The sequence below is a fragment of the Laccaria bicolor genome, genomic scaffold (assembly GCF_000143565.1).
Source record: "Laccaria bicolor S238N-H82 LACBIscaffold_16 genomic scaffold, whole genome shotgun sequence".
Taxonomy (NCBI): domain Eukaryota; kingdom Fungi; phylum Basidiomycota; class Agaricomycetes; order Agaricales; family Hydnangiaceae; genus Laccaria; species Laccaria bicolor.
In genome coordinates this window covers 824-22,756 of record NW_001889887.1, presented here as the reverse complement: position 1 = coordinate 22,756, position 21,933 = coordinate 824, and the positions used below count along the sequence as shown (strand labels likewise).

The 21,933-nt window shown below is 49.9% G+C and overlaps 8 protein-coding genes across 8 annotated transcripts; 4 read left to right on the top strand and 4 right to left on the bottom strand.

Moving 5' to 3' along the window:
- Window positions 1–42: 42 nt before the first annotated feature.
- On the bottom strand, window positions 43–5,681 carry LACBIDRAFT_190892 (uncharacterized protein; the record flags this gene model as incomplete). Its single annotated transcript, XM_001882234.1, is given in 24 exon segments — window positions 43–285; window positions 343–472; window positions 523–657; window positions 715–862; window positions 921–1,067; window positions 1,124–1,279; window positions 1,345–1,486; window positions 1,533–1,611; window positions 1,669–1,845; window positions 1,913–2,318; window positions 2,369–2,563; window positions 2,626–2,777; window positions 2,845–3,020; window positions 3,082–3,209; window positions 3,278–3,469; window positions 3,527–3,595; window positions 3,649–3,733; window positions 3,751–3,783; window positions 3,874–4,491; window positions 4,544–4,690; window positions 4,743–4,900; window positions 4,950–5,030; window positions 5,082–5,240; window positions 5,349–5,681. 24 exon segments carry the CDS (start codon window positions 5,679–5,681, stop codon window positions 111–113), a joined length of 4,221 nt encoding a protein of 1,406 aa, XP_001882269.1. The 3' UTR covers window positions 43–110.
- Window positions 5,682–5,951: 270 nt separating this feature from the next.
- LACBIDRAFT_328239 (uncharacterized protein) lies at window positions 5,952–9,423 on the top strand (the record flags this gene model as incomplete). Its single annotated transcript, XM_001882341.1, has 6 exons — window positions 5,952–6,003; window positions 6,079–6,112; window positions 6,173–6,246; window positions 6,574–6,798; window positions 6,920–9,179; window positions 9,234–9,423. 6 exons carry the CDS (start codon window positions 5,952–5,954, stop codon window positions 9,421–9,423), a joined length of 2,835 nt encoding a protein of 944 aa, XP_001882376.1.
- Window positions 9,424–10,131: 708 nt separating this feature from the next.
- On the bottom strand, window positions 10,132–12,613 carry LACBIDRAFT_165891 (uncharacterized protein; the record flags this gene model as incomplete). The annotated part of the gene is made up of 13 exons (XM_001882233.1): window positions 10,132–10,278; window positions 10,336–10,663; window positions 10,717–10,777; window positions 10,832–10,973; window positions 11,081–11,133; window positions 11,184–11,334; window positions 11,417–11,589; window positions 11,662–11,801; window positions 11,863–11,917; window positions 11,990–12,047; window positions 12,103–12,233; window positions 12,293–12,465; window positions 12,516–12,613. Coding segments are annotated over 13 exons (1,710 nt in total), but the record flags the coding sequence as incomplete, so codon positions are not given.
- Window positions 12,614–13,140: 527 nt separating this feature from the next.
- On the top strand, window positions 13,141–14,331 carry LACBIDRAFT_294576 (uncharacterized protein; the record flags this gene model as incomplete). The annotated part of the gene is made up of 5 exons (XM_001882340.1): window positions 13,141–13,533; window positions 13,587–13,743; window positions 13,797–13,954; window positions 14,005–14,054; window positions 14,148–14,331. The coding sequence occupies 5 exons, from the start codon at window positions 13,141–13,143 to the stop codon at window positions 14,329–14,331; spliced, it is 942 nt and encodes a 313-aa protein (XP_001882375.1).
- A 1,825-nt stretch (window positions 14,332–16,156) lies between these two features.
- Window positions 16,157–16,327, top strand: LACBIDRAFT_299211 (uncharacterized protein; the record flags this gene model as incomplete). The annotated part of the gene is made up of 1 exon (XM_001882339.1): window positions 16,157–16,327. The coding sequence occupies one exon, from the start codon at window positions 16,157–16,159 to the stop codon at window positions 16,325–16,327; it is 171 nt and encodes a 56-aa protein (XP_001882374.1).
- A 140-nt stretch (window positions 16,328–16,467) lies between these two features.
- Window positions 16,468–16,764, top strand: LACBIDRAFT_299210 (uncharacterized protein; the record flags this gene model as incomplete). Its single annotated transcript, XM_001882338.1, has 1 exon — window positions 16,468–16,764. One exon carries the CDS (start codon window positions 16,468–16,470, stop codon window positions 16,705–16,707), a length of 240 nt encoding a protein of 79 aa, XP_001882373.1. The 3' UTR covers window positions 16,708–16,764.
- Window positions 16,765–16,956: 192 nt separating this feature from the next.
- Window positions 16,957–17,280, bottom strand: LACBIDRAFT_299209 (uncharacterized protein; the record flags this gene model as incomplete). The annotated part of the gene is made up of 1 exon (XM_001882232.1): window positions 16,957–17,280. One exon carries the CDS (start codon window positions 17,278–17,280, stop codon window positions 16,957–16,959), a length of 324 nt encoding a protein of 107 aa, XP_001882267.1.
- A 2,206-nt stretch (window positions 17,281–19,486) lies between these two features.
- On the bottom strand, window positions 19,487–21,926 carry LACBIDRAFT_388595 (uncharacterized protein; the record flags this gene model as incomplete). The annotated part of the gene is made up of 5 exons (XM_001882231.1): window positions 19,487–19,663; window positions 19,722–19,839; window positions 19,901–19,992; window positions 20,052–21,783; window positions 21,831–21,926. 5 exons carry the CDS (start codon window positions 21,924–21,926, stop codon window positions 19,539–19,541), a joined length of 2,163 nt encoding a protein of 720 aa, XP_001882266.1. The 3' UTR covers window positions 19,487–19,538.
- Between the last annotated feature and the right edge of the window lie 7 nt (window positions 21,927–21,933).

Genomic DNA, 21,933 nt, shown 5'->3' with positions numbered 1-21,933 from the left:
GCTTAGCTGCTCTGAAGGGGGAGGAGAGGAGGGAGTTATGCATGGAGTGGAAAGATTTTGCAAATTAGTGTACAAAAGAAACGTACTAAAGAAGATCCTTTGTCACTGAATTACCAAGCACCACTCAGAGCTATCCAATCCCGGAGGAGCGTAACCCTATCTGTCCCTATCTGTCGCGTCATCTCGTTCTGCCTGATAATGGGAAGACTTTCATAGTGGGCTAACAAGTTCCCATCCAAGATGCCCTTCGATAGGGGTTTCGACACGAAATCATTGCGCACAATCCTAAGCAAATGATGTATCAGTCTCGGCAAATCGGTGGCCATGTGGAGCATTACGCACCGGAATGCTTTTGGATTCAGACCGGCGACATGTTGAATGTTTCGCGTAAGCTGTCCCTGTAGGAGTTGGAGTCGCTTAAAAGCATGCTCTTCGACAGGCGTGAGAGACGAGAGACACCCATCCGTGCCACCTGAAGAAGGATTAGGAAGGCCGATAAGATAAGCCTAGCTCAGAACATACCGATGATGAGTTTGGCTTGAGGAATGGAAGGGTCATCCTTCAGCCTGCGAGCAATGGTTGTTGAGGTCCGATATTCACTTTGTCCATGGAACTCGGTGCGGAGGAGGAGGTATCGACCATCTTTAGAGTCCGGGTCTAAACGTCATCGTTTTAACTTAGCAATGACACAAGCACAAGTGAGAGCATGCACACCTTGTGGGTTATACTCATACATTCTCATAATACCCTCCTCGTCTCCCGTCACAAGAGAAAGCTCCCCATCAGTGAAGAAGAAATCGGCATTCGTCACGCAGACGTGCTGGGTGTCCTTCCCCAGCAAGACGAGCTTGTATGGATCCTCCTACATCGAAGGTATGAGGTTAAAGGTGACAAGGCAACCAGCATCGTCTTCCACAAACCTGGAAAGCAATGAAAGAAAGGCTCTTCACGGCGTCTCCAACGAGGAGGAGGTTCTTCAGGGTACGCAAGGAGGTTACATACACCCCCACATCCATGAACGCGACACCCACGAGGCGTTCATCAGAGTCAAAAGCACGAACGAAGATCTGGGGGTAGAGTTTAAGTGTACCGTTCTTTAAAGTTGATATGAAAGGATTGTTACCTTTTGGCCCATAGAGGACACCAAGTAGCCATGGAAGCCACAAACAGCGGTCACAGGCCCTTTGGCATCGTCTCGACAGCGGAGGCGCAGCTTGTACCACCTCTTGGGAGATATCGCTGGATCTGGCACGACCTCGACTATTTCATAAATGTAGGTCTGGATTTAGTCGTAAGAATAAATCATCAGAATGAAGTGTGCGAGGTGGCAACGATATGACATACAGCACCCCTTGCGGCGAGGTCTTCACCACGGTCGATGGTGGTACCCACAGCGATAAAGTCCTTGCTCCCAACTTCCGTCCCCGCCGTCTCCAACGTGACGCAAGCAACGTCATTGATATACTCATTGGTCGCGAACTCGAAGCTGCCAAAAGGGTTAGCGAGTTCAAAGAGCAAAAGATGCGACATACCCGTCCATTGTTATCCACATGTCTGGTGAAATGAGTTCTAGGGTTGATGTATCGCACATGGGGTTTCCGATATTAGGCGCTGAAGGCCAATAATCAGAATCATATAACCGTGAAATCAAAATGCGACAAAGCGTACTTTCAGGCTCCCAAATCTTATTGTCATCATCATCATAAGAAGCGAACTTGGCTTGGAGAGAGGAAGCGGCGACTAGCAGAGACGTTGAGGGGTCAAACACAAGGCTTGAATATGCCCTTCCTCGTGGCACCGATCGCAAGGGTAGGGGCCCATCATAGTGAAAATCGGGCAACCACTCTAGTAAGCTTGGGCCCTGAAATTAACCGAAGGCTTGAGCACAAGGCCCGAGATAGAGGGTTAAAACTTGAAACACTTGCCTCCTCGGTATACATCAAAAAGTCCCCCTTGCTTTCGAACAAAGAACAAGGTGTGAAAGCGTTCACAACGGCATGCCCGGAAGGGTAAATCTGCACCCCACCCTTGTCTGTTCCAAAGATCCAATTTGGTCGATCGCCCGTAAAGAAAACTCCGGAGAAAGTCACCCCTGGAGATGCGCTGGTCACAAAGGGCACGAACATGCGATATATACGCTTTTGCTCTGCAATAATGCCTTTTTCGCCTTCCTCTGGTCGTTGGATTTCGAATGCCATGGACGAGATTTTGACGAATTTGATTTTGACATGAGCAGGTCGGACTTTCGGTAGAGCTTCAGTAGTTCGGCCAAGGGGAAGAACTTCGTAGATGGTGAGTTGTCCTGAACGAAGGAAGACCTGTAAGCGATGTCAGTATGAGCAAAGCACAAAGTGGTCTAGCAACGTACGCATAGGTGGGGTCGAGGGGAGGATTCACCAATGGGGGCAACAAGTATTTGTTCAACGTCGAACTCTTGTGGTTTGCGTGGAGGGTCTTGAGGTAATGAGGGGGCTGGAGGGTCATGTGAATCCACCAGTACGTTTTGAAGGGATGTCAAGCCATCTGCAGAGAACCCGAGTGTTAACTTGGGCAGGGTCCACAACTTGAAGATGCGCATCAGCAATCAGATCGTTGTGGTTCATTCATCAGTGATCAATCTCTTACCTCCACGATCCCCTGGGGACGAACCAAGATCAACCATTGACCTTTACTTCCTGCGTTGACGGCAGCTGACAATGTCGAAGTAACGCCAACTGGAGTGGTCGAGTTTTCAAAGTTGCTTTCCAGTAAGCCAGTTGTGTCGGTATAGAAGCAACCTGCGAGATATCGCGAACTCTGAAGGCCCTCGGTGAGTTTTGTAGTTCACTCGAAATACCACAAAACTGACTTTATCGCCCATCGGAGACATGTCCTTCCTACGTATCTTTCCGCGTTCTGTCTCTCCAATGAAGAGGCCGATAGAGTCGTCTTCTCTGAGGATCAAAACAAACGGATCCGATATGCTACAAGCCCGGATTCTTGGCCGGGGCATATTGCCGTCCATGTCCTTGATAATCTGCCTCTCAGTACCATCTAGATTGGGCGTGTGTTGAGAATGTGTGGGCATTACCAGTAGAGCACATACCAGGTTCAAGAACTCGGAGAGCGTTGGTCATCACATGTAAAACGGTCGTTCGTTGGAAAAAGGGCGCAGCCCCAATTGTAGTCCCTGGAATACGTGCTGTGATCATAACGTCATTCTTGCCCGCCTTGGTCGCAATCTTCAAGTCAACTCAATTAGCTGGCTGAGGAAGGAAAATGTCGTGGAAACTCAAACCCGAGAGAGTCCAGGAGAAGGGTTGATGTCGGTACTTATGATGAGCGAGTCATTCTCCGCCTGGAATGGATTAACGGCCTTCTCGTATGAGATTCCGCTGGCTTTGACTGGTTGTCTAATGGGGAGGGACCATAGACCCCGAGCGCCGCCAATGACGTGTAGTTTGCGTTTTGTTCTGACCGGAAGATCGCGCTGTACATCAACAAGTTGAGAGAAAGGAGGTAAATAAGAAAAATGAAAAAATGTTACCTGGAACAGGGTGAATCCACCAAGAAAACCTGATCCTGTTGCAGCAACAAGTTCAGGGACAGGACGGTCCTATTGCAGAAACTTGTGAGGCATTCAAGAAAGGGTGGGATGAACAAGCTTACGCCGTTCTTTGCCAGCGAAAATGTCATGTCCGAGATGGGGCCATAAGCTGGTAATGAGTCACGTAGGGATAAGTGTATCACAGTCCTCGTCTTCTTGGTGACGGTTTTGCCATTGGTTGAGCTACTCGTGGTAGGCTCCGAGACCATTTTGGAGGGACCATAAATATCTGGGAGAGGCCGTCAGCTTGATGAAGCTACGGTCACAAGAAAGGTCACAAGAAAGACTTACCGTCATCATCGTCAAATTCCATATCATCTGCATCATATACCACAGTAGCAGGGGCGGCCTCCATGTCATGATCCTCCGCAACCTCTTCCTCGATATGAGCCGCCTTCAGCAAAACAGACGGGCCAACAGAACTTCCCACGAGAAAATGATCATCATCAAGTTTCCTCAGAACGGACGGAATCGATGTCTGTGCTAGAGGAGGGGACATCGTCAACTTGGACACTGTTTTCCCATCCACAACGATCTCCAAAGGGTACACAGTGCCATCTTTCAGGATGACGAAAAGATTCCTGTCATCAACGAATACGGCACGCGATCCTTCCAAGCAGATGTTCCGTAATTGCTCTTCGGGAGTGAGGGATGGAAGAGGTATGTCACTGATGCGCGAAACCCACCCATTGACGGGCAGAACCACGCGTTTGGATGATTGGTCCGTGTAGATGATCGCGTTGCTTGTAATGATGACGACACCTCCGAGAGATGTTCCGCAAGGCAGGAGGGCGAGGCATTCGTGTGGTAATCCTTCAACAGATGTTATGATTGGGTAATTTTGGGTGACAATGTCAAGGGTGAAGATGACCAGCCTAACCGTGTCCTTAAATTCTCTCAGGCGGCTGTGATTGACTTTGATAAGAAAGAAAGCAAGAGAAATGAGGGAAAACGTACCCCGTCCATGTTTGTTGCGTCTGAAAGAGGACAGCGATCGTCGGATTGTTAAAACCTGGAAGGAAGGCAAAGTCGATGACGTTCCGGATATTTTGATCCACTTGTGCGGGGAGATCAAGGATGAAACTCGGCGAGTACGGCACATCCCTGTGACAAGGTTGTGAGTTATTATAGCAGGAACATGCGTCCGCACACTTACTTTGCTTGCGACTGGTCTTGGTCCATAACCTCGAGTTCGGCTTGAGATTGATAGAATGGGAGAATGGCAAGAGCATGTCTGGGAAGTGACAACGCAGCGCAGCGAGAAATGGGATCAGTCCGGAGCTCGGTGCGAAAAAGTGAGGAGTCTATAGACATCTGCCCCGACGAGTGAGTGGCTGAATTTGGACTCATTGAAAACGCGTACCAGCTGCGGGGCTCGTTCGTAAGTATGAATAGAAACTGTTATGAGGTCATGAACGGCGTCGGACCATTCTAGTAGAGCGATCTAAAGATTGAGTTTGGCATTCATTTCCTTCTGCAGTTGTACGAAACGCACCTTCGCGTCCTTGAAAGATATCAATAGCCTGTCGAGCCTGTCTTCCAAGGAAGACATAATCTTGACACCTTCAATTCCGGTCACAATTCCGTGGAGGTGATGTTCTCGAACAAAGTAAAACCGGGTAACGGTTGGGGTATGGGTTGGGCACTTTTGAGACTGAAGGCAAGAAAGTGAATCAGCGATGCTCAACTCTCAAACTTCTTTCGCCGGGGGGGAAATCGCATGGATTCGTGTAAACAGAATACATGAAACGTGCAAAATCACCTTTGCTATGTTGATGAATCCGTCCCCTTGTTCGTCCATCGCCACCTCGCCCTCCACGGCTTCCGTTCCTCTTCTAACTTTTGATCTCCGCTCTCGTTCATCGTCGGCCTGGTTTTGTATCGGGCATGGCTCCTCTCGTACCTCGAAAATACGAAGCAAGTTTGAACGCGCGACTACCACGTTACAGATGACACGCGACACAAATTCCTGTCTGGTTGTTGCGTTTTCGGGGGTAGGAAGTGCGATTAACGTCGAAGGGGTTAACTTGAGGCTTGTCGCGAACTCTACACCGCTCGCTGGGAGGATCTCTTGACGCAAAGCATGCAAAGGCATGTCGTTGGAACCTCAGACTCTATATCCAGCTCAAACGCTACGAAGCTATCAGAAACTTCTCGTGCAACTGATAAAAATTCTTACTTTGCGATTGCCCTATATACCTTGAGCCCTTGACGTGAGCCCAACGCTGTTGAAGTCGTGGTCAGGGTTTTTCGAACGCAATTTTGGCAATGTAGGTCAATAAATTACGTAATCGTATATTCATAATACTTTTTTGACAACTTCAATTCTAAAGGCCCAAGTGCATGCCACCACGTTCATTGAGCCATGCCTCCCAAATGCCTCCGAAAGACCTTTATCGAAACCCGTTTCAATGCTTGTGCGTCAATTTTTATTATTTATGAGTTGATTTATCTCATAAAAGCTGCAGGATTGATCTTTGTCCATTCTCTAGGGTGTTGTGCAATTCAAACTCTCCCTGAGTGGCGGTGAGTGGCAGTTTGCACAATTAAATGCCGTGTTAACACTCCTTATTCATCGGTTCGTAGTCGTTCAATTAAAGGAGCGCCTCCTCCTTGCAGAGTTAGGAAGTGCAACCCCAACAAGAATGTTGTGAAAGCTGGTGCGTGTCGGCGCCTCTTTCTATACTATGCAATTTCCATTTTAACGCGTTCTGTTCTCGTTCAGGAGCACCAGCAACGTGTACAGGGGTGCCAGGATCCGACGGGACATTTCGACGGGTTCAGGGTTCTCTCTTATCAAGTTACGTCCGAGTAATTGCCCCCACTTCTCCGTCGTGAACTCCACAAAGCGCAGTTGGCACCATTTAGCAGTGCGAACGTCATGTGAGGCGTGACTATCCTAATTCACATGTGAAGTGTGTTCATTACGGCAACTGGAGTTTTTCATAAAACCATTCTCCATCAGGATCTTGAGCAACAATCTGCAGGGTGCGATCATTTTTGCGCCGTTGCACGACACTGCTGTGTCGGATCGAACACCGCGTGTGTTGCCTCAACCAACACTCATGTCATTGGCGTGATGTATAATCGAACTCTTTATATTGACCGGTCTCTGTGGGGTGGCTCTGTGATGTTGAGACTCGCAAACGACCACCACCATGTTTACTTCGGTCTTTCCTACATCCTCGACTGGCTCAAAATTTGGTGCCAAGGTATATTCTATCTCTTCCTGCAATGGACCATGCGAATTTACATATTGACGCCCTACTCTACAGACACCAACTAAATTCTCTGTTCGCGTTTTTAAGGCGCCCGCTATACCCATCCCTCCAGCGACGTTGATTCCGAAAATGGATCTTGGGTTCAGGTCACAGCCATTGCCAGCGCAACAAGCACAGATTTTGTATCCCTCCAGACCGCAACCACCAAAAGCCCCCATCTTGGCCTCGAGTCACAACGTTAATGTTGCATACGATCCTTCACGACGACAAAGTATCACACAATTCAGTATATATCCCACTGCCGGAAACCCAACGACATTTATTTATGAGCAATCGACTTGCTCCAAATCCGACACCGTTTCTAGTTCGGATAGCGAGTCAACGACGATGTCTTTCTCGCCTGCGAGGTCCATTGACAGCACAATGGCGCTGAAAAGTCCCGTAGATCCTGAGTCGTTTGAACGTCGGTTCGACGAGAGGACTCCCACTCCAACTCCAAGGCGCGACTCTTTCTCTTTACGGGATCGTAACCACCCTTCAGTTCCCAGACAGGACCCGCAGTTCGCACCTTCGGAGTCCGATGCCGACGAATTGGACCGCATTGCGCAATTAAACGCCCAATATAACTCTGTATCATCTGCATCGTATTATACTTCAAGCACCGATACCACCCGAGGCGAGGACCGTCACAGCTCGTCCGTCCCACACTTGTTGGACAGTCGAGGCTCGCAAGCGAGAAACGTTCCTCAACCAACTTATTCTAATTCCTTCGTCAATCACAGCCCAGAGGAGTTGCAATCTCCCCTCAACGTTCAATACACAGGCAACAGAGGGCATGCCCCTCCATTTTTTTTTTCAGATTCCGACGTCGACCGTCGTGTCTCGCAAAATCCTCCTCACCAGCAGTCGGATTCAAGCTCCTCGACAACGGAGACGCAGAGCTGGGATAGTGAGAGCACTCAGAGACCATCACCCACCTTGACACGCCAGACTGGCCCTTCAGTGCCCGTGTCAGCTTATCCGCAGGCAGGATACCACCATCGACAGGCTGCTGACAACCTCCCCGCCCCCGCTCAGACCGCGCCTCTCAGCCGCCAGCGGAGTTCGTATGCGGAGCATAGAACTTCTGTTGTTGGGCCTTGGCCCGAGACCAACATCTCTCCGTCAACGTACGACTCCAGGAATCGCGTAGAGTTTCCCCCACTTTCTGATAGTCGACAACAAGAAGAGTACAGACGAGATGCCCACTACAATCACTCTCCCATACCACCATCATCAACCGAGTCGGTTCGTGTGTATTCTCAATTGGCATCTGACGGTCGTCGACATCATGATTCTGCAATTCGACAGTACGAGGAGCCAGTAGCCAGGCGGGGCACTGACCAGGGGCGGGCAAATTCTGGCATTTCTCACAGAGATTCAACATTCCTTCGTGAAAGGGTGCTGAGTACATCCTACAACGGCGCTCCTTCAAATCATTCCCCCACTCACCCAGGTCGGTCTAGTGGGGACTCTCGAAGAGACTCCCATGTGACCTCTAACGATATGCCAAGCCAGTCTTCGGCTTCAAGGCGCAACGATTCGCGTTCACTGGATCTCGGACAAGGATCAAGTCCTACGTCCAACTCTCCCACCACCCGGAGATCGAGTGTGATGTTTGCAGCGGCTCCATCACGCCCTGCACTACCTCCTCTGGACATGCAGGCCATCTCTGGGAATGGAGGATCAGGCGATAGGCAACGAACAAGGACGAACTCGGTCTCGTACCAAGCACGACCTGTGGATCTGCAAAGACAGAGATCGTCAGATGTCGCGGATCCAGCCCTTGACCCTCATCACGACCAGAACCGGCGGCCCCGCCACCCAGATGTGGGGGGAGTGAGAAACTCTGCTTATGAGCCTGAGGCTCGCTCTCAAGGCAGGTACTCTGCCCGTCTATCCATGTCCTACCCCGCTCCCAGTCCTGGTCAACGGCCCTCACCCTCACAAGCCACCCCAATCGACACACGAGCTCGGCCTCCCTTCCCTGTGCCACGTGTTGCAGCACCAGAGCCTCATCGAAGGCTCTCCGACGGAGATCGTCCTTCCACCGACACTCCTGTCTACCCTCGCAGTGCAACCCCATACGAGAGATCGTCAGGTTCCTCGAGGAATGCGGTGGTAGCCGCCCCAAGCGCTTATCACCCACCACTTACCCACATTGAACACCTCAGACGCTTCTCAGACGGCGATCAAACCATACCCCCTCGTTTACTCAATTCTGGACGAAATTCCGCTCCTATTGGCAGATCAGTGCGCTGGATGGATAACCTCATTTGCCCTTCACCGATTATTGCGACTCAAAGAAAGAAGGGATGGTTTAACCGCAGAGGGTGAGTACATATTTCGGCATTTCATTTCAGTTTCTCAACTTATTTTTGGCAAAGGGATCAATTATGGACGAATGACGGACAATACAAGCCAGCGGATGAAGGGGAGGAGTATCCTCCTCAATTTGACGATTACCCTGAGCCTGGGCAGGGATGGATGAACGAGGAAGGAACTCGGATCGACCTAGGGCATCGACGAATCCCAAAGCCTCCCCTCCGTTCGGCACTGAAGCAATTTCGAGGGTAACAGACTAAAACATACTTCATTCAGCCCCGCACGACTAATATGATTGTTACTGTTCGCGCGTAGTATTCATCACTCCTTGCAGCTTTCTTCGCAGTATCTATTCTTCACCCTATTTATCAACCTTCATCCTTATCTATTCCCCCTTCGTGTATCTTTATTAGTACCTCCTTCAATGTATCTAACACCACAAGTTCATACGTCCTTATGTATCCTAGTACATACATCCATGCTGCAATATAACAATGACGTTCAGTCCGATGATAACACCATAATCTCATTATCGCCCTCTTTGATCATCACGAAGCCATTCTTCGACTTTTGTCGACCTTTATGTCGTTTAAGTGGCGGGTTTTCTCGCATCGAGCGTGACCAATGATAGTCTTCATCTTCGTCGTCCTCACCCTCATCATCCACAGCCTCCGGTGCTGTTGGAGCAAAAAGATTGCGGCTGGGACCAGGACCAGGACGCACGATCCACTCCTCGGCCTCCCCACCCTCCTCATCTGCATAGACGACCTCATCATCCTCGTCATACCCATCATCATCATCATCCGACACCTCCGTCCCCTTCCCCTTCCCCACTCCCTTCTTGCGTTTTCTGAGCACACCCGACCCACTTTCCTTCTCAACCGCGGTCCGCGTCCTCTTCCTCGACTTTGACGCACCCTTCGCAACAACCATCTCCACCTTCCGAGTCCGCCTCGTGTTCGCCTCTATATCCTTCTTGCCCAGATGAACAAGGGTAGGCGCAAGTTGGCCCGGGACGATGTAAACGATGCCTTTATACGCCGTCTGGTGATATTCTACATCGAGGTATTTTTGCAGTATGAGCTGGATCAGAAGATGTTCGATTTCCTAAGGAAAAAATATCAGCAAAAAGGTTGACCTTCTGTGTGGAAAAAGAAACGTTACAGTCTTATCAATCCCAACCTTTCCACCACATTCAGCCTCCAAATCCAAGGAACACTTCATCTTCCCCCTCTTCCCCTGATTAACCTCAAACTTCCCACCACCCAAACCCCTAGCTAGATCCGCTAGCCCGCTCAGCGTCACTTTCCCACCAGACCGGTTGACAAAGGTCGCAACCTTGAGTATTCTCCATGTATCAAGCGTGACGTCACTGCGGTGAACGGTGTCTTGTGGACGGATACAGTTATCGCAGTGCCCACAGCGTTGGAGGGCACTGGCGTCGGATGTGGACCAGGAGGCAATGGAGAGGTTCGATGATTGAGAGAAGTATCTGTGGGGGTCTTAGCATGATGCGTTCTAGAAGAGGATGAAAGGACAACTGACGTGGCAAATTGGATCTTCCGACACTGCTCAACATCTTCAGCAAACTCCAGCATTGAAAGAACTGCACACCACATCAACAGCTATATCACAACCAGCGTAATCGTAAACCACTTACTCTTCGACTGTCCATCTCGTTCAGTAGCAACCATCGAAACGAGGTTCGTCCCATCCTGCGGGCGATAATACAAGATACAATCAGAGTCCTTTCCATCACGCCCTGCGCGGCCGGACTCCTGGTAAAACCCTTCCAAGGATTTCTGGGAAATTGAAGTAGGTCAGGTAAGTAACGCGATTTTGAAGATGACGAACCGAGATCTGGAGGCACGTTAAGAGAGGGTACAAGGAAGACTTAGTGCATGCGTACCGAGTGGTGAATCACAAATCGGACGTCTCCCTTGTCAATACCTAACCCAAAGGCTATCACGGGAAAAGTGAGCCAGAGTGTCAAGAAAGAGAGGGATATATACCGATAGTAGCACAAACAACACGAACACTCCCATTCCTCCACGCCTTGTGCAAGCTCTCCTTCTGTGCAGCAGCCACATCAGCATGATAAGTCCCCGTCCTGATCCGATTCTGGCTGAGCTCTTTGAGTTGTTGCGCTACTATTTCCGATTCCTACGCGGAGATTTAGCTCGCTTCGTTGGGTGGCATATCATAGAAAGCAAGCAGAAAAGGAGGGCTGGGGAAAGAACCTTACCTTCCTAGAAAAACAATAAACAATTCCCGTATCATTTGGGTGATGTTCCAATATATAATCCACCATAAGCTGATACATCTCCGCGGATTTGGCAGGCTTCGCTAGGACCTTGTAGTGCAGGTTCTTCCGGTAAAGCGGAGAGGTGAAGTATACCGTCCCTTCGTCGTCCGCATCTGCATTCCATTAAAGTCATCAGCTGAAGTACGTTGGGGAGAGACGGGTAGGGAGGAGGAAGGGGGACTAACTGTATCCATCAACGATAGGCGGTAACCCCAACGTCTTGACCAGGTCTTTGAGGACTAAGGGCGGACAGGTGGCTGATAAGGCCATTATAGGAACGCGGGGGAATTGTTTGCGGAGAATGTGTAGTTTTTGATAGTCGTGCCTATAATCGTCTTTTGTGGTGAGCTTTGGGAACGAGGAGGGAAGAGAGGTAGCAGACAAACCGGAAATCGTGTCCAAGACTTGAAAGGCAGTGGGCTTCGTCAATAACAAACCGGGCTACGTGACGAGGTTGTCAGTTTGGTGGATGGATAGAGAAGAGGTTTAATATATGCTCGCCCAAATTCCCACTCTCGTATAATCTCTGGATGAGACCCAAGAAATGCTTATCGTTCGCTAGCTTCTCGGGCTGTAATTGAAGTCAGTCGAAATAAATAATGGTGAGTGAAATGCAAAGAGCCAACCGTGAAATAGCACAACTTGACCACACCCCCCGTCCCCGGGGCAACCTTCCCATCCGCAAGCAACCTCAACCTCCTCATCGCGTCTTGTTTTTCCTCTTTCGGCATTGACCCAGTCAACATCACCGCTTCAACTATCAATCACATCATTATCAGATGCAGTAGAAAAACACGAACGGAAAGCGAAACGTACCACCCGCTTCTCTGAGGTGCAATATCTGGTCCGTAATAAGCGAAATAAGCGGTGATATCACAAGTGTGCACCCTGCAGAAAGAAGAGCGGGGAGTTGGTAGGTTAGTGACTTCCCGCCGCCTGTGGGCATGACGCAGACGATATCCCGTCCGTCCATGTTCGCGTTACAGACTCTGTGTTCACCGTAAATCCTCGCCTCAGCCCAAAGAAAACGGAAACGCACCCCTCCTGACACAGCCTGAAGTTATCAATCCCAAAAACGCGCTTCATCTGGTCCTTGAGTCCTTTCCCCCACTCAAACACGTCGTGCCCATAATCAATCCCAACGTCCTTGGCTTTGCCTTTGCCTTTCTTATCCACCTCACTAAGCTTCAGCTCCCTCTTCAACTCCTGGACATCATGTCTAAGCAACTGCACCAACCCCCGCAACTTGTTGATATCCTGCTCGTATTCGTGTATCCGCGCTTCTTTCTCTGCGATTCTGGCGTCGATTTTTTGGAGGGTTGTCGTGTCTTTGGTGTAGGCGTAGGATGTGGATGTGGGTTGTTTGGAGGTAGAGGGTTCGGCATTGGCGGGAGGCTTGGATGTGGATGTGGATGTGGAGGCGAAGGTTTCGAGAATGGCTGGGATCTTTGAAATGAATGAATTATGAGAGACTTCAGAGGAGAGGATATCGGGTGACATACGTCGTCGGACGCGACGTAGTCACCATAGTCGTCATAACCATAGTCCATACTGTAAACGGATCCCGTACAAACGCGTCTTGGACGTCGCTGGAGACCGTTCGAAACAACGAGCAAGCTAATTGATTGTTTGTCCATGTATCACTCATCTCTCTTCAGTGCACTATGCCATTCGGCGAAATCGTCTGCGGTTCACCAGGAAGCGGCAAATCAACCTACTGCTACGGCAAACACCAACTCTTCACCGCCCTCTCCAGACCCATATCCATCGTCAACCTCGACCCCGCAAACGACAACATACCCTACCCATGCGCGATCGACATATCCTCACTCATCACACTCAAAGATGTCATGGAAGAACATGGGCTAGGACCGAACGGGGGAATGCTGTATTGCATGGAATATCTTGATGAGAACTTTGATTGGCTTGAGGAGAGGTTGAGGGATCTTGGGGGGGAGGCGTATGTCCTTTTTGATTTACCTGGACAGGTGGAGTTGAGCACGAATCATGAGAGTGTTAAGAGGATTGTGGAGAAGCTTGGAAAGTTGGGATTTCGGGTGCGTTTGCGCGTCTTCCTTTTATTCATTTCGGGATGATAATAATGGGATAGTTGGCTGCTGTTCACTTGTGCGACGCGCATTATATCACAGATGCCTCAAAGTATATATCAGTACTTCTACTATCCCTCCGTGCAATGCTACACCTCGAACTACCCCACATCAACGTCTTATCCAAAATAGATCTCATATCCCAATACGGAGAACTCGGTACGCTCCCCTCCTTCCCTCCAACCAATCAATCCCACTTACACTTTGCCCAGAATTCAACTTGGATTTCTACACCGAAGTCCAAGACCTATCCTACCTCCAAAACTCACTCTCCTCCTCCCTCCCACCCCGCTTCGCAGCACTAAACATGGCAATGATATCCCTAGTCGAAGACTACAGCCTCGTCGGATTCGAAACGCTCGCAGTCGAGGTACGCACTTTTTTCCTCCCCCTCCTCTCCCTCTCACCCCCAAAGCACAGGACAAAAACTCAATGATCAACCTAACCCGCACCATCGACCGCGCAACAGGGTACATCTACGTCCCTCCTCCCTCATCAACCGCACCCCCCGGTACCGCCGCACCTCCATCCACACGCGCAAACACGTACGCGCTCTTCTCCAGCGCTGCGGGGGAGATGAAGGGGGTACGAAGCGACGTTAGGGACGTCCAGGAACGGTGGCTTGATGCGAAGGAGGAGTGGGATGCGTTTGAGAGGAGGGAGTGGAGGAAGGAGGGGGAGGTGGCTGCCAGGGAACGTAATGGGATACGGGAGAGGAGGGGAGGGGATGTTAGGATGGATGTTTGATGACTTTCTGGTAGATCCATCCAGCGGCCGTCAAGAGTTCCAGAAGAGGGGGGCTGCAAAGACATGGGCAAGATTATCTGGGGGAATGTCATTGGGCGCTTTCTACGGATAATCAACTCAGCAGCGCTACGCAAGAGTGTGACAATCAGCGATACATGCGCATATTCAACTCGGTACGCTGTGCAGCATTTATGATGACTAGAGAAGAAGATAAAAATCATACTGAGAGTGGACCCCCGTCCATTATTGCAGACACCCTTTCTTGAAATCCCATCCTTTACAATCATGTCAGTGGATATTTACACCGGAAAAAGAGGGGACAGTGCCTCGCGTTTCGTTGGACTTGAATCTAAAGAGATTCAGAATTCTGTCCTGTAAAACTCCAGCAGAGTCAAGTCGACCAAAAAATGTTATCATTTCTATAAATACACTCGGGCAGCTGCGCCAAACAATTTTCGAGGTACGATAGGTCTTGCACTTCGGTGTAGAAATCCAAATTGAATTCTATAAATTCGACTGAGTGCCAATGGTAAGAAACGAAGCTTCGGATACCGAGGAGTCCTCTAGGACGCAGAGTCACGGTGATGTAAGTATTTTGATATAATGCGCGTCGCCACAAGTGAACAGCAGGCTGCAGCCAACTTGAACTGGCCAAATTTTACAAGCTTCTGCACAGTTTTCTTCACTCTCATTATAAGTATACGCAGCTTCGTTCCCCGTGTCTATTCCTTTTCTTAAGCGGTAGATTTCCGTTCATGTATGCCATTCGGCGAAATCGTCTGCGGTTAAACATCAACACTTTAAATTACCACCCTCTTCCGACCCATATCCACCGTTAACGCGCGTCAACCTCGACCCCGCAAACGATAACAGGAAAATTCTGGAGAGCGGAAGTGAATGGTGGTTTTTGCGGCCTCCCACTCTATGAGCATATAAATATTGTTGTTGTGGTAGCATTGATGGTGTAGCGGTAACATTGGGTCTTCCCATGAAATGTGTTCCCATGAATTGGCCTAGCTCCGGGTTCGACTCCCGGTCAATGCATGTATTTGCCTTGCGTGGTTTTTTTTTCCCTAGAGAGCCATTTTTATTTATTTGACCTACAACCCCACAACGACATCGACAGGCATAGACAAATATCTGGATCATGGCGTCGGGCAGGTATCGTTGAATATTGCATAACTGGGCAACAAAAATCTTCTTGAACTGATGAAACAAAGTGAGTTCGTTTTTACTGAGTATCACTCATCATCGCGTGACTAAGTACTCTGAATCTTCGATGGAAATTCCGTCAGAGTGACAGATCACACTGAATCGTATCACTACCAAGAAGCAGCAAACGTTCTGTTGCACTCAACGATTAGAAGTTCTGTCGGGTCCGAAGATAGATTCCAGCAGTCAAGTAGACCAAAAAGCCTTCTTAAATAGAAATACACTCGAACAGCTGCGCCAAACTAAAATACAGCCGTTTTGTAAAATCCTTCATTCCGGATATCTCTGATAAATGCAGCGGTGAGAGTCGCCTGGAGCCCAACGCCACGTCCGAACTCCACCATTCTTTCATTAGTAGCAGTGGCAGTGCCCCTCTTAAAATCAGAGTCAAAATATCAGAAGAGGGGAGGTTTATCGATAGGGCTTACCTTTCGGGCAATGGTAGTGCCTGAAAACACATGAAAATGCACACCTATACTGGTTGCAGGCCATAACTTTTTCTATGGGCATGATGCAAAGGAGGAGGACGATCAACATCCAGAGTCGGAAGTAGGTTGGTGGTAGCATGCTGATCAAAGTTGCGAGGTTTTTTTAGCCTGCGGTACTGGCGAGGATGCGGGCTTATAGGGTCGTTTGGAAGATGCTGAGCTTTTTGTACGACGACAAATCATCAAAGATAGAATCCAATCGTCCTCGCAATGGATCGAGGAGCCCCGTACATTTCCGTCTAGAACATATCTTGGAGATAGTGTACTATTTTGACCAAGTTTCCACCGAAAGATAGTTTTTTTTCTTTTCCGATTTCACGTGTGACGTGAACACCTGGTCGAAGATAAGGAGACAAATTAGATCAGGCCTTAGAAACGCGCCATGAGGGGCAAAGACCAGCCCCTCGCATTTTGTTAGACTTGTCAGAAGACCGGTATGTCGGAATTCTGTCGGAGTGCAGTAAGAGTGCAGTCGGATGCGGTACGAGACTTCGAATTCGACGAGGGCAGGAAGAAAGGCGAGAAGTCGGCAGTATGGTTGTATAAATATCAAAGAATCAGCCCTGGAAAGGAAAAGTTGTGCAAAGACTTAGACGACAAGGATCTGCCCAATAGGCTTCCAGGCATGACTGTGTTTACTGACGAACGAAGCAGACCGAGAATCGCCGTATCGTGATATGAGATCCATCTTGAATAGAACGTTGACATGAAGGTATTTCGAAGTGCGGCATCGCACGAAAGCGACATTCTAGTAGAAGCACGGAGACGTATTTTGAGGCGTCCGTGTCTATGATATAATGCGTGTTGCCACAAGTCAACACTGAACAGCCCACTTATTATCATTTCCCAACCGTGGTATAAAAAGACACGCAACGCACCCAAAACCCAACCTTGACAACCTTCGAGTCCACAGCTCTCTTAACTCTCATGATTCGTGCTCAACGTCGCCTGTCCGGGTAAAGCAGAAAGGACATACGCCTCTGACTATAGTTCGCCCAGCCTCCTCGAGCCAATTCAAGTTCTCATGGAGGTAATTCATGCGATATCGACGCCCCCCTTTGGGCCCGACCACTGGCATGTTCTTCGGAGTCCATGACGTCTTTGAGGGCGGCGAGTAAAGATAAGTCGACGGCGCATGAATAGGGAGAGTTGTCGTTTGCGGGGTCGAGCAGTACTCGAGCAGTGAAGACTTGGTGTTTGCCGTAGCAGCTGGTCGATTTGTTGCTTCCAGGTGAACCGCAGACAACATTGGACAGAAAAAAATTGAAGTACTTCTAGTGGTAACCGGTAACCGGTAACGTAGTGGCCGATAGATATCCAGTGGGTTCGAATCCCGGTCGATGCATAATGGGAGATGTGTAGTCTTTTTTTTTTTTTTTTTTGGAAAGAATATCTAATGAGAAAGCCACTCGACATTCTTTTATATACCTCCCCACGACAAATGTCTGAATGTCAGCAAGATTTCTTCAAACTGATGAGTCAAAGTGGCGGAGGGCTCATATGTATTAGTATTCACTATTATGTAACTCCTCATTGCACGAAGAAGCGCTCTGAGTCTTCCTGGGATATGAAGATTCAAGCAGTCACGATGGCAGATCAGCGGATCACACTAAAAGCTTTCTGTCGGGCCCATAGGAAATCATTTTGGGACGACCTAGTACACCTATGGTCATTGGTGATTCGAGTGACGGCGGTCCTCCCTGCTGTAGGGCATAGAACAATTAGCGGAGTCAACCTTGCACGCAGGGGAGTCTCGTCAGAAGAGAAGAAAACGGTCCACCCCGAGGAAATGCAGTTAGCACGCTCACACAGGAGCAGTGTAACAGTTGCCCCGGGGAGGGCGCACCATTCTCACAGATTCTGAAATCCAGTCCTTTGGCAGGCAGGCTAAACAGTTGAGTTTGTGCCTCGTCAAGTCAACCAAAAGACGGTATTGCATAGATACGCTATAGCCGCTGTGCCAAATTTAAATACAGCCGTTCTGTAAGTCCTTCAGTCCAATATGTCTGTTAAGTGTGGTGGGAGTCTCCTGGAGCCCAACGCCACCGTGTCCGAGATCCACCAATCTTTCACGCGTGGCAGTGGCAGCGCCCACCTTGAAATCAGAGTTAGATAGTATCAAAAAAGGAGAGGTCTATCAATAGAGCTTACCTGGCGGGCAATCCCAGTGATGCCTGAAAACACATTTATAGGCACACGCAAGCCTGCTACAGGCCGTAGCTTTTTCTATGGGCATGATTGCAAGGAGGACGACGATCAACATCCAGAGACGGAAGTAGATTGGGAATTGCATGTTGTAAGGTTGGATTAGCCTTGTGGTATGGCTGAGGATGCGTGCTTCAAGATGGTTTGTTTGCTTAGCGCTGAGCTTTTTGTACGGCAAGAAACCACCAAAAATAGAACCCAATCATCCTAGCAAAGGATCGAGGAGCCCCGTCCAGTTCCGTGTAGGCCATCTCTTAGAGATACTGTATTATTTCGACCAACGATTTTGAGAATTGTTTTCAGGCCGACATGGCCGCAAGATGGTTCTATTTCACGCGTGACGTGAACACTTGATCGAAATAGGACAGTACCCGGAGTATTGTGATAGAGAGATAAATTAAGATTGGGCCCCGTGGAAGGCAAAGCCTCACCCCTCGAGTTTGTCAAAGGCTGGTATGTCGGAATTCTGTCGGAGTGCAGTCGGACATGGTACAAGACTTCGAATTCGACGGTCAGGGGAAAGGACGAGAAGTCGGCGGTATGGTTGCATAAATATCCTCGTGCGGTGTAAGCTGTATCAGAGACTCGGCCCCGAAAAGACAAAGTTGTGCAAAGACGACAATAATTAGTCCACATATTGGCGTAGGGTCCCAGAAAGGCAGATAAAACGACTGGGTTTGCTGCCAGTGACGGGTCGATTACTGCACAACTTTCTTCCGTGCGAGAATATTTCGAGAGCGACCACGCTTGGTGGTGGACATGTCTATAAAAGCGCTTGAGTTTTCAAAACCCAACGATCGACCTCACCTACGCCAAGAACCACGCAACGGGGCACCCCTCCTCAACCGCAGCTCCAGAGACCACCAGCGACGGCAATGCCACCGTGCCAAAACGTACGCACTGTTCGCGCGCTGGCCATGGTGCTGCGAGCCAGATGAGGCAACATGAGGGACAAGGTCCAGGAGAGAGAAATTGATGCCTTGGAGATGAGGGGTGGAAGGGAAATGTGGTGCGGGTTCAGGATACGCGGAATGTGCACGGAATGGATTTTTGGTGCAACTTGAAGGCAGAGAAGTGCATATGCATTGATGGTGTAGCGGTAACATTGGGTCTTCCCATTTTCTATGTTAAGAGAGATCTGATGGCCTAGCTCCGGGTTCGACTCCCGGTCAATGCAATTTGAAGACCAAAATGCTTTTTACCACGCTTATTTATGCTTCATTTGTCACACAAGAAATGAGCCGCAGAAGAGTCAATAATTCATTTCAAACGAAAGAAACCACAACGTATATCTAATTCTACCTACAACCGCATGATCAACTGCTTAATCCCCGACATCCAAAGACCAATATCATCCGTCTGCGATCCGCGAGTAAGGAGATCAACATGAATCGCCAGCGCAGCTGGACGGTCACGAGCCTCCATAGCTACGAAAATATGGTCAGCACGAGCAGGTAGAGAGCCCGGTGGCAAAAGACAACTTACCTCGCGTCAGCGAGACCAATTGTTCCACAACGGGTTTTGAGAGCGTTTCACAGTTCAAGGCGTCAAAGAGGGGGTTGATTCTACGCTCAAGGTCATCGACAAGTCGTTTTTGGTTTGCCTAATATCAACGTCAAAACAGCTCAGCTCAGACGCAAACGTAGGATATGTTATATGCTCACCGGAGTCGTCTGCCTCATCCGATTAAGGTGCTCGGAGATGATAGTGTACACAGGGCTTGCCCAGTCTGGGATATGGCTGCGATCACCAGGAGCTGTGAATATATCAACATTTTCACCAAAAGATTACAAGGTCATCTACCACGACACTCACGATATTTTGGTGGGGGAGGGCCCGCAGGTACCCGGGCCGGTGGATTCGTTGAAGGAGCGCGAGGAGGTGCAGCTGGTCCGTCTGGAGGACCTCCACGCTGCTGAGGGGGTGGCTGCTGCTGCTGTTGAATCGGGACACCTCGCTGCATTCCTTGTGGAGGACCATACGGGCCGGGCTGCGGGGGCTGCTGTTGATGTGGTGGTGGGATACTCGTGGGCCCAGGGGCATAGGGTCCTGGAGGTGGAGGTGTGGCTCTGACATACGGGTTGGGGCCGTGTGATGGTTGAGCGTGCGGTTGACCACCTTGAGGAGGCAAGCGTCCGAATTGGCCGGGAGGTGGGGTTTGGCCTGGGACGGGTCCTCGAGGAGGAGGTGCATACTGGCTTGGGGTGGGTTGTCTTTGGGATGGTTGACCGTGGCTCTGTTGAGGAGACATCATTCGATTTGGGGGTGCCACTGGTCCAGGAGGGCCAGCCGTACGTGAGGGAGGTCTGCCTTGAGGAGGGTACGCGCCACCAGGATGGATTCGCTGCCCTTGAGGCGGTGGAGGCACGCGAGCTTGAGCCTGAACGCTTCCAGGTCGAGGAGGGGGAGGAAGAGCGGTCGAAGCCTGACCCTGAGTCATATACGGTGACCCTTGAGGTGAATACATAGGAGACTGAGTTGCGTTGGGGAAAGGCGACGTGATAGCAGCGGGTTTGTTTAGGTTCAAAGCCGCAGGTGTTCGTGCCGGACCAACAACCGATGGTGCATCATTCCAACCTCCGTTATCCTTCTTTGGTGGTGGCGGAGGCCCAGTCGCCCCATTCGTAGCACGGGGAGGAGGGGGAATAGTAGGAGCTGGTTGAGGTTGTTGCCTGAGATGAGGAGGCTGCGTCAACGAAACTTGAGGATTGTATGGCGCGTTCGTGTAGTTTTGCGGGATGTAGGACGTTTGGTGCTGCTGGGCAGGGGCATATGGGCCAACCGCTGGAACCGACAGCTGATACGATGGATAGGCAGTAGGTTGCGGCACGGCAGCTGGTTGAGTCGATACCACGGGTACGGCGGGCACTGAAGGATAAGCATAAGGTGCCCTCGTGGTAGCGGGAACTGAAGGAGCAGGAGTGTTTTGTGCGGGTGCTGGCTTAGGCTCTCCGCCCCCGGTAGCAGCGATCAATCGATCTCGTTCGGCACTCAAGTCCGTCCCACTGGATGACCCCTTGTATCCCGGAGGGGTGAGTTTCAAGAAAGCTACCGCCTCCTTAACAAGCCCCTGCGAGGACAAGAGATTCGCATACTCAAAGTAGCGATCATACAACTGCGCAAGTTTGTAGATCTTGACGGATTCGTCCACGCCTACGCTTGTTTGCGTGAGATCTTCGTCCTTGTACTTGGTAGCAGAGCGGAATACAGTAACCTTCTCCACGAAGGTCTGCAACGAATGAGCATGAGCAGAGTAATACGAGTTGCTCCTCTCTTCCGCTACCAGACCCTTTTCTTCCTCCAAAAGCTCCTCCGCCCAGATGTTGACCAGTCGTTCGAGACGGGATGCAGCGAGGTATGTGAGGGTCGCATTCTTGCGATAAGGAATAGCATCAGCTACAATCTCAGGATTATTCGAAGACTTCGCGATGGTAAACTGGAACTCAAGGCGGCTACCAAGCTGCTCAGCAAGCCCAGGGAACTCTTCCCGGCTAGCAAACGTGCAAAGAACGACAAAGATCTCCTGCCACTCCTGCAAATCCGCATTCTGCACAATGTCAGAAAGATCGTTGGTGAAGATGGATTGGAAGAGACGGAGATAGGGCAGGGAAGAAGCACGACGTTCAAAGTATGCTTTCTGAGTGCGTTGGAGAAGTTCTTGGCCTCCACGAACGGCGAGAAGGATTGCATCGGCAAA